The sequence below is a fragment of the Malaclemys terrapin genome, chromosome 17 (assembly GCF_027887155.1).
Source record: "Malaclemys terrapin pileata isolate rMalTer1 chromosome 17, rMalTer1.hap1, whole genome shotgun sequence".
Lineage (NCBI taxonomy): Eukaryota > Metazoa > Chordata > Testudines > Emydidae > Malaclemys > Malaclemys terrapin.
This window is the reverse complement of record NC_071521.1, coordinates 24,984,939-24,995,279: the sequence shown is the minus strand read 5'-3', so window position 1 is coordinate 24,995,279 and position 10,341 is coordinate 24,984,939. Positions and strand designations below refer to the sequence as shown.

General features: G+C 53.6%; 1 protein-coding gene across 4 annotated transcripts in view; it reads right to left on the bottom strand.

The window, feature by feature from the left end:
• Positions 1–642: 642 nt before the first annotated feature.
• NOXA1 (NADPH oxidase activator 1) overlaps positions 643–10,341 on the bottom strand; it is a 41,235-nt gene continuing 31,536 nt past the window's right edge. Inside the window, exons 8-15 of one of the 4 annotated variants that reach the window (XM_054007725.1) lie at positions 9,985–10,126; positions 8,084–8,143; positions 6,746–6,830; positions 6,033–6,154; positions 4,851–5,014; positions 3,762–3,867; positions 3,546–3,669; positions 643–3,285 (exon numbers count right to left, since the gene is read on the bottom strand). In XM_054007725.1, coding sequence (XP_053863700.1) covers positions 3,188–3,285; positions 3,546–3,669; positions 3,762–3,867; positions 4,851–5,014; positions 6,033–6,154; positions 6,746–6,830; positions 8,084–8,143; positions 9,985–10,126 — 901 coding nt within the window. In that variant the 3' untranslated portion in view covers positions 643–3,187. Of the gene's footprint in view, positions 3,286–3,545; positions 3,670–3,761; positions 3,868–4,850; positions 5,018–6,032; positions 6,155–6,745; positions 6,831–8,083; positions 8,144–9,984; positions 10,127–10,341 lie in introns of all 4 variants that reach the window. The other 3 variants (XM_054007726.1, XM_054007727.1, XM_054007729.1) reach the window with 3 other exon arrangements.

Genomic DNA, 10,341 nt, shown 5'->3' with positions numbered 1-10,341 from the left:
AGTCGAGACTGGCTGTCTTTCTAGACATGCTCTAGCTCACTTAGAAGTCATGGGTACAGAGCCGGAGTCCAGGAGTGTGGCTGGACAGCCTGTGTTACACAGGAGGTCAGGCTGGATGATGCTAATGCGCCCTCTGACATTCACTGCTGGATCGGAGACAGATTCTTGCAGCAGCAGCAGGAGGGCCAGCCACACATGTAGGCACGGATCCTGAGTGCGAGGAAGGCGTGTGCTCTGGCAGATCAGGATGGGGCCCTGTACCTTTACGTCATGTAGCCTGTTAGCCCTATGGTGCCCAGAATGATGCCTGCAGGTGTGTGGCAGCACTCTGGCGAGAAGATGGCAGCCTTCTCAGTGCCCTCTCCCTCTCCCTCTCCCTCCCCACGCTGCGGCATCAACTGTTCCTGCCTCCTTTGTTTTCTTTGTGCATGTTAAGCAGTACCTTCCCAGACCTACAGAAGAGCTCTGTGCAGCTCAAAAGCTTGTCTCTCGCACCAACAGCAGTTGGGGCAGGAAATATCTTTCATTGGACCACCTTGTCTCTCAGGATCGAAGTCAGTTATTTTAGAAATATTTATTGGAATTTCACAGAAGAGAAAATAATGAGCAGCTGATCTGAACACTGCAAAGGCTGCTTCCACTGGCCCTGTATGTATAGATTTGATTTAAATAAAACCCTCCACCCCACCCCAAAACCTCAGCTCTAGGCACACTGACACCTCTTCACAAAAACACTCCCTCCAACAGCATCACAGGCTCCTACTCAACTAAACCAACTCCAAGGGACCATCCAGGAATTCCCAGCAACAGAGAGCGTCGCCCCACCCCAGCCAGCCACCCCCTCAGCCCTCGTGAGGAGTGGTTTTTACAGCACCCCCTAAAAGTTAACGAATTCAGGCTCTCTTGGTCTAAGGGGAGGAACAAGAGCCAAACAAGGAGCCCTCCTGCTGGCAACTTCCTCTTCCAGGCTGCAGCTCCCGTGCCTGGGCTAGCCATGGCTGTGGCAGCAGGGCATGGGCCAGGCAATGCAAGGGGCTGAGTGAACTTACAAAGGGTATGCCAGGTCCAGGCTGTGAGTGACCTCAGAGCGGCTGTGCCTGCCAGTGGCCCTGGGGGTGGGTAAGGGTTTGAGGCAGCATACAATGGCCTGGACCAAGCAAAGGCCCTGCAGCAGGGCCGGCTCCAGGCACCAGTCCAGCAAGCAGGTGCTAGGGGCGGCACGTCGGGCTCTTCGGCAGCGGGTCCCTCTCAGAGGGAAGGACCTGCCACCGAAGAAGAAAGCGGTACGGTGGAGCTGCCGCCGATTGTGATTGCGGCTTTTTTTTTTTTTTTTTTTTTCCCCGCAGCTTGGGACGGAAAAAACCCTGGAGCCGGCCCTGCCCTGCAGGGTGGAGGGCAGGAGTGTCCTGCTCAGCCTGTTCCAGGTAAGCACCCTGCAGCGCTGAGAGGCTGTGTCATCAAAGAGCCGGCGCCGTGCACAGGCCGGTGTCAGTGAGCTGCAGGGTCAGGGGACGGAGCCACTGCGCAGACCCATGCTGGCAAAGGCTCCATGGTGTACATGGGTTGCACAACCTGTGCCAGCTGGGAGGCCTAGCACAACAGAGACGGTGTGTGATCTCACAGGGCCCTGAGCCAGGTGAGGGCTATGAAGGATTGATGGGCTGAGCAACTCCCCAGAGGCTTGGGCCAAGTGAGAGGCTAGGCAGAAAGGAGGGCCAAGGGAGCTCCCCGAGGCCAATGGGGGCTGAGTGAGCTCCCAGAGGCTCATGCACCGCATAGCTGATGGGCTGAGCGAGCCCCAGGGGCTGGTGCCCAGGAACCACCCTGCAGTTCCTGGGACCCTTTTTGCAAAGTAGAGACCCTAGGTCACCTCCCTTCTCCCCCACCAGGTTATTTTTATCTACTCCCATGAGCCCTGCTCTCTCTGTGTTCTTAGCTTCCCCATGGCTCCTTTCAGCTCCACTGACTACTTCCTTCTTCTGGCTCTCCCTGATCCCTCTGGGCTTTGCTAGGCCTGTTTCTCTGGCTGCCCTCCCCACAGTGCCTCAGCTCCTGTCACTTGTCCATCTCCCCCACCCTGCATTCCTTCCCTCCAACCCAGTGCTCAGTCCCTCAAGGTCTAGCTCCCTGCTGTGGCCCAACTTCATGGAACCGATTGGGACAACACCAGTGTTCACCTGACCAGGGACAATCCCCACAACCCAAGATGTCTGGGCACAGGGCCCTTTGCCTCTGGTCGATCCCTGGGGCTTGGAGGGGCCACCCACCCTATGCCTGATTCATGTGCATTCATTTACAGCCATGCAAAGTGGGTATGAAATGCTCCCCAACCAGAACAGCGCTGTTTTTACACTGCGTTGGGCCCAGGGAATCAAGACTGCCTCCCTGTCCTCTGAGTGGCATCTTGCCTCCCACAGTCTGGCCTCAATGGGTCTGTCGGCACTGCCATTAGACCCCTGCAGCAGGCCTGTGCCAGCTGACTCAAGCTCGTGGGGCTCGGGCTAAGGAGCTATTTACTTGCCCCAAGCCCAAATGTCTACACTACACTCAAACAGCCCCTGGGCCCGAGTCAGTTGGCACGGGCCAGCTGTGGGTATGTAACAGCAGCGTGGGCATATCCGGTGACGACAAGGTCCAGCTTCCCCCACTTCTATTCCAGCTGGTGGGAAGTGGGGATTAAGGCCTTAGCCAGGCCCCCTCTTCTGGAGGAGCCAGTTCTTCTTACCACTTAATCTGCATCTTTGAATCCCAAGTTCTTGCTACAGAAAGAGCTGGTGGCTAGGTCTGAGATGGGAAAACTCCGTTTGCTGTGTCAGCACCTCTCAGAGTGACCTTCATGAGACACCACCACCTGTCTTGCACCCAGATCCCACCTCACCCCCACTCTCCAGCCAGACCTGTCATTTCACTTTGATTATTGGGAAATACTGAGGCCAGACACATGCCATAGAAAATGCTATTTCTGCTACAGAAACGAATCCTGCAGGGTTTCTGGATAATGGGGTCCCACACTGGGAAGCGTCTTGTGTAGGCAGCTTCATTAAATACCTAGCAGGGCTGGCAATGGTCAGACCTGAATGAATTGGCGCAAGCTTCTCCTGTTCTCTGGGAGACATGAGTAAGGTGAGGTGGGGTTCCCAGCCCAGCTGGCTTCTTGTGGAGTCTGGCAGGAAGAAGCATCTCTTCTCTAAGGGCAAGCAGCCCCAATGCTGGCCTGGGCAGCAAAGCACTTGGGGAAAATGCCAAAGTTGCCATTGCAATGGCCTTCAAGCCATTCCTCATTCACTGGGAAAATACAAAGGAACAGGGTAAGGACCTAGCAATCCCCTGAATTGCCTAACCAGGGAGAGACAAGCCTTGCTAAGGGTGACATTCACCCCTGCGCAAAGGGCCAGTATAGGCCCATGCACATGTCAGTCCCCCATAAGGCCTAGTGGCTTAACTGTCAGGAAGCCTTTTGTTCCCCAACTTGTCCCCATCTCCCCCCTGCAAACAGACTCCTGAAGCTGCCCAACAAAGAACTTCAGGCGGAACTAGAAAGCTACCTTCGGAGAGAATGTCCAGCGTGTCTCCTTCATTGAATTCCAGATCCTCTGGCCTTTGCGCCGTGTAACCGTGGTGTGCTACCATCCTGTAGAGAACAGGTCTGTCTGAACAGGCATCTGTGCCCTATGGGACAAGGCCATGTTGTAAACCACAGGCAGAGCAGAAATTAAACCAGAATCTAGTGAGGCAGAACAGCATCCCAAAGGGACCCATACCTGGCACCAGAGTGTCAGCCTCCCATCTGTCACCTCCTGCCACATCTTCCCCATCTCCTCTTCTCCCGAAATCACAATGAACTGTTTGCTGTCTGAAAGCCTGCAGCTGAAGTAAGAGAGGAGGTCAGAGAGAACGTACTAGGGCCAAATTTAGAGATGAATCTAAGCTTGTGCAACTTGCATCTCCCTCTGATTCCCTAAGCATGTCAGTCCAGGAACTCCAGGGTATGTCTGTGCTGGAGCTGGAGGTGTAATTCCCCGTTCAGACAGACAGACCCGTGCTAGCTGGCCTCGAGCTAGCGTGCTAACAGGAGAAGTGTAGCTGTGGTGCCACAGGCGGGGGGAGGGGCTAGCTGCCCTGAATACGTACCTAGGTTTTCAGATAGGATTGGACACAGAGTGTTTAGGCTGGCGAGCCCATTCTGTTGCTTGTGCCACCACCACGGCTATGCTGCTATTCTTAGCACACTAGCTCAACCAGAGCTAGCGCATATGAAATTTACCCCTCCAGCTCCAGTAGACAAAACTTCAGTCTGCTTTAGACTTACACAAGACCTCTAAACTGGCCACACAAAGTGCAACTGAGTTGAACTTGGTGTGCCTTAAATGTTGTGCTGGCTGGGAGAAAATCATTTGTAGGTCAGGGGTGTCTACAATAGCATTTCTCTTTAAATTTCCCCTTCTTTCACTACTGCCGGTGCAGTTCCATATTCCTTTGGTCCTGTGAAACCTCCCTACTCACACATTCCCTGTCCCCAAGGAGTCACTGTTATGTTCTAAAGCAATGAGGTGGAATATCCAGGGACAGGGCTCTGTGTGACTATTCAGTTGGGAGAGGGGACACAGCGCTGGTTCGTATGTATTCATCTTGTGAACTGTGCCTATGGCTGTCTGAGCCCTGTTGAAGAACAACATGGACGGTAGACATGGCCTTAATGCCTAGCTCCTTGGGCAAACACCTCTTCGGAGAACTGCAATGACAAGAGGAAAGCTGCAGCTCACCAGGAAGGAGAAACTCCAACTCAGTCTTTGGCACCAGCTCAGAGTAGCCAGAGTGTGACCCTATTTCCAGTCTGTGACCAAGCCTACCTCAGCTTCCCAAGCTCTGCCTGCTGGCTGAACGTCTCCCTCAGCAGAGACCTGAGGTCTGACAGGGTCAGGGCCTTGTTCACTTTAACTGTATAGTCACAGTGGACTTTCAGCAGGATGGATCTGTTCTCGCTGGAGGATGCTTTGTCCTGAGCCAGTGGGACCTGCTGCCAAACAGGGAGCAAAGGAGAATCTGCTCTGGATGGGTTGGTTAGAGCAATTTCACCAGCAAATATCTGAATAACAATAATGCCTATTCTTATAACAGCAGAGCTCCAAGCACTTTACAACGTCCTTGTGAGGTAGGGAAATATTATTATCCCCCTTTTACAGCTGGGGTGTCGAGGCACAGATACATGAGGTGACTTACCCAGGAAGTCCCTGGTGGAGCAAGGAACCGAACGCAGGTCTCACACATCTCAGCCAGTGCCCCGACCACTAGCCCATTCTTCCATACCCGGAGTCAAGAGTAGGGGCCTAACCCAAATGCCAACCTCAGTGCCACCAAACTCCATGTGGCATAAAATCTGAGCCAGGATCCAGATGTGAATTTCACATATGGGGCCCATTTCTCAAAACCCTGGATCCAAACACTTCCATTTTTCCCCGAGGAAGAGTCTGGATCTGAATCCTATAACTCAGACACATCTACTCAGCACGGGAGTTCTGCTTATGCCAGAGGGGAGACGTACTCCCTGTGTTATCATGCAAACATGTCCCTACCGTGATGCTGCCAGGTCCCATAATTTCTTGTGGAAATTTCAGCTGCCAGTCCATGCAGCTTGGCACAGCACTGACTCCAAAATCACAGGCAGTCTAGTGGCTGTGCCAAATGAAGTGGGGCTACTGGTGACCTGACCAGCAGCTGCCTCTGACAAAGAAAGGCTCTGTAGGTACAAGTCCCACGTGAGGTAGGAAAAGGATACAGAGGTGATTTCACTGACCCCAGAAATGCACTGCTCTCTGTGATAGAACACAGTGGTTGTTAACAGCACAGAGCAACAGTATGGGCCTGGAAGAGGAAGATAAAGGACTCAGGGGTAACAGACAAAAGTCCATCTGGGAGTTAGGATCTCTCTGGGATGGGGGGGAGGGGAAACTGGTCTGGAAGAAAAGGCTTTCCAGTGAGCCCCAAAGTTTAGGGGTGGCTCTGGAGTTTTGGTGGAACTGGGCTGAATCTACCTTTATCTTTGGCACCAGTGATTTTATAGTCTTAATGGTTTGTGATGTTGGGGAACATTGCACCTGCAAGTCTGCTTGCGGATCAGCATCATTTGCAGCAGTGTCTTCTCCTTCAGCAGGTCCTGCAGAGCAAAACATTGCCAAACAGCCATCATGACAATGGGCAGGGCCTCTTTGGAGGAGATGGGGTTGGACAGCTTTGGGGGGTCCCACTGAGCCACATCTGGAGGGACTCCAGGCAGTGTGAGAAGCCACCGATTTTATTGCCTGAGCTGTCCATCCCTCCCCTCTCAGGGACTGGCATATAAAACCCTGCCTGCCCTCGTCACCATAGCAAGGGGGGCAAGTGACAAATGGCAGCAGCTACATTTATTGGACACCAGCTCTGAATCACCAGGTGCCTGCCAACCAGTTCGTTTCAATTTGGACACAGTCCTGGCCCCCAGTCTCTGTTCAGAGCAGAATGAGTGGGTCACAGCAAAGTGTGTGCAGTCATCCCTGACACGCGGAATCTACCCTGCTACCAGGGTGCTCTTGGGTTACACAGTCAGTCCCTGCCAGTAACCACATGCTGCAAGTGGGGAGCTAGCCTTGCTGGTATTGTAGGTTCCCTAGAGTAGTGGTGTTTTGGGGGACTGGTGGGTGATCCCACACAACTCCCATTGGGATCCTTATCCCCACATGCCCCTTCAGTCCCAGAAAGCAGGATTTACCTGGCTGCTGGTGGTCCATTTCTTGCAAGTGAGGCCGGTTGGGGGGCACTTTAATGGGGGGAAGAGGGATCCCATTACTGACTTTCTGCAAGAGAACAAAATGAAAACAAACTGATCAGACACATGAGGAGAGTATGGCTGAGGCCAGTGTCAAGCAGAACAGTTCTAAGGAACTAGAGTTTTGGGAAATCAGCTCCCTCGTTCCTCATTGGCCAGAAGGAGCAGGTGGCAGCTGGTTTGTGTCACTGAGTAGATTGCAGGCTATGACTTTAAGGGTGGGCAGAGCCTCAGGGATGGCTAATTCATTAACTCACTTATGAAGTGGAGCACTCAGGCTCCTCCAGGCTCCCCCAGAGTGTGGCTACCCACCTGGTACCCATATGGGGTTGTTTTATTTTGCTGCACTGTTCACTTTGTTAACCTCTCTGGGATCCCAACCCCACATTTAGCCTGGGGATGGCCACCTCCCCATCTGACCAAAAATGGAATCTGTCTTGACTGGGATTTCCATGGCTGATCCCTCTGACCCAAGGGCTCATCTGCCCCTCACTCAGCTCCAAAGTTCTGCACTGAACAGACTGGGTGTCTGCACTGAAATGGTTTACAGCAGGAAACCCTACCAACTCCATAGGATGGATGATAACAGAGTCATAGAATAGCAGGGTTGGAAGGGACCTCGGGAGGTCATCTAGTCCAACCCCCTGCTCAAAGCAGGACCAATCCCCAGACAGATTTTTGCCCCAGATCCCTAAATGGCCCCCTCAAGAATTGAGCTCACAACCCTGGGTTTAGCAGGCCAATGCTCAAACCACTGAGCTATCCCTCCCCCCAAAGAGCCAGTTTCTCAACCACAGTAGGGCCAGTGGAAGTTCATTCACTAGAGGCCACTAGTGTGTCAGAACCGAAGTGGGCTCTGAAATTCCCTGCTCACTGCAGTGGGCACGTGGGTGTGAGTCACACCTTGTCTGCTGGAGGATTCAAGTGGAGACAGCTTTCAGCCGGGTCAAGCCATTAGAGCAAGGCTGCATTGGTTACAATATGGTGGGTCCTAACTGTGAGGAGGAGGGGGTAAAAGAAATGGATTTTTTCCAAAATGGAAGCTTAGACTTTGCAGGAAACAGATCAGAGCTGTGGAAAAAATCCACCTTTTGCCTGCTGCTTGGATTTCCAATTGTCCCTGGCTGGTTGAAAGCCCTGGACCTACACATGGGGTGAGTCTGAAGAGAGAGTCCACTGCCTTGCTCTGTGGTTCAGAGCCCTGCCACTCACACAGCTCGAGTGGCCTGGCTGTGTTTTCTCTCCCTGCCTCATCCCATAGTCACAAGATTGTCCCCTTACCCACTTATCAGCCTTGGGGGCATAAACAGGCTCCAGGTGAGAGGTCGGTATACGCAGTTTCTGGGAAACACAGAGCAGAACAGAAAACAAGGTGAGACCAGGCACACTTGAAACAGACACTCTTCTGCCCGGTGCAGGAGATTCTCTTCGCTGGCCTTGACAACCCCACCTTGCCCCTCAGTCATTCACACCCTTGTGGCATGTGTCATTTCCTGGTACGCCGTCCTGACCAGGTCACTCTGTCTGCTGGCTCACTCTTCTCCATCATCCAGGGCCAGTGCAATCCATTAGGCGACCTAGGCGGTTGCCTAGGGTACTAGCATTTGGGGGACGGCATTTCAGGTCCTTCGGCGGCAGCTGGATCTTTGGCCGCCCCAGTCGGCGGCGGCATTTAGGCGGAGGGAGCTGGGGCAGGGCGGTGCGGGGAGGGCCATCTGCAGCAAGTAAGGGGGGGCGGCACGCAAAGGAACTGCTCCCCACCCCAGCTCACCTCTGCTCCGCCTCCTCCCCTGAGCACGCCGCCCCGCTCTGCTTCTCTCCCTCCCAGGCTTGCCGCGCCAAACAGCTGATTGGCGCCGCAAGCCTGGGAGGCAGGAGAAGCGGAGCAGCGATGGCGTGCTCGGGGAGGAGGCAGAGCAGAGATGAGCTGGGGCGGGGAGCTGCCGCACGGCTCCCCGGGCCAGGGGTGGGGGGCGGGTGCCTCAGGGCGGAGGGGGGTGGGGAGCTGCCGCGGGGGGGGAGGGGCCTTAGTGCGGAGAGCTGCCACAGGGCTCGGGGGGGGGGGGAGGGGGGCGCAAGGTGGAAGTTTCGCCTAGGGCGCGAAACATCCTTGCACCCTCCCTGCCATCATCACAAACACAAACTACTTGCCATCGCTTTCAAGGCCCTTCACAACCTTCCCATCATCGCTCAAGGTGCTGAATCCTGCCTGTGAGCCACCAGCCTTCCTCGCTCACTTGTTAACTTTTAAAGAGGCACCTTTGTGCTTCCTCCCATGTGGCCCCTCACATGCAGGAGGAGCTGCCTCCATCTTTCTTCAGTTTCCTCTTTATAACTCTCCTGTGCTGTGATGCCTACCAGAAAACTTGACAATGGTTAGGCTGCTGGTTGTGCCAAGACCACTGCCTGTCAGACTGACCAGTCTTACCTCACTGTTTCTTTGTGCTCCCCCATCTGTCTTTGGGCCCATCCGTTTTCTCTGCCTTATACTTTGATTGTAAGCTCTCAGGGGCAGGCACTGTCTCTTTATTCTGAGTTAGTACAGGTCAATCCTGGCCCATGACGGGGCTCCTGGCCTCTATTCTAATATAAACAGCAATGTTTACATTGGCCCACTGGGGATTGCACGTGGGTGGTGACGCCCACTTGGGGACACAACAGCACATTGGTCTCCCTTCTGAGGACCCTGCTTTCCATACAGCAGTTGCAAGAGGGCCACTGAATCAACCCTAGACACATTTTGTGCACTTTATTCTGCAGGAGGTGAGGCTTCACAATTGGTGTGAATTGTGCCCCTGCTAGTGGTTCTCACCGAATGTTTCTAGTTGCATAATCCCCATGCAGGATCCACGTGTGTCGGAAGGGATAAGGATCAGAAAAAGCTGAGGTCTCCAGTTTACTGGCCAGTGGAATTAGAGAGGTGACGGGGAAAAGTCAATGGGATCTGAACAGCCCTGAACAACTCTTAACAGCTGCTGCTATTAGTGTCCAATCCATGAAAGTGAACTGGCAGTTTCAGAGAAGGTATCGTCATATCCCATCCTCTTGGCTGCTCCAGCTCCTGAGAGCTACCAAAGGAACATCCTATTAAAGCCTCAGCAAGCCCCAGCTGGCAGGGAGCGCTGTAGTGTCTACTGATGCTGTGCTAGAGGCAGGAGCACCAGCCTGCCAGTTCCACATACCTGTCCATCACATATGGCAGTAGCCCAGCCGTCTGCCCCTTTATTTAGTACAAAGATGATAGTGCTGCCCTTCACTGCCATCTCTTCAGAGTCCTCAGGGTAATAATGAGTCACAACTTGATAGTAACCTGAGCCGCGGTCTCTGGAGAAAAAAATATAACAGCTTTATTCAGCACCCTTTGAGGCTATCACTCTCCCACTATGGGGTGTGGACACCACTGGGTTTAACGGGATTCCCTTCTCTTTGCTCCACTGGTTACCCTTCTTGGAGACATTCAGGCTAGGAATGGGCATTGCCATCCTGTGACCTCTCCACTGGCTCTTCTGTCAATGCGCTTTGAAACATAAAGAGTGGTA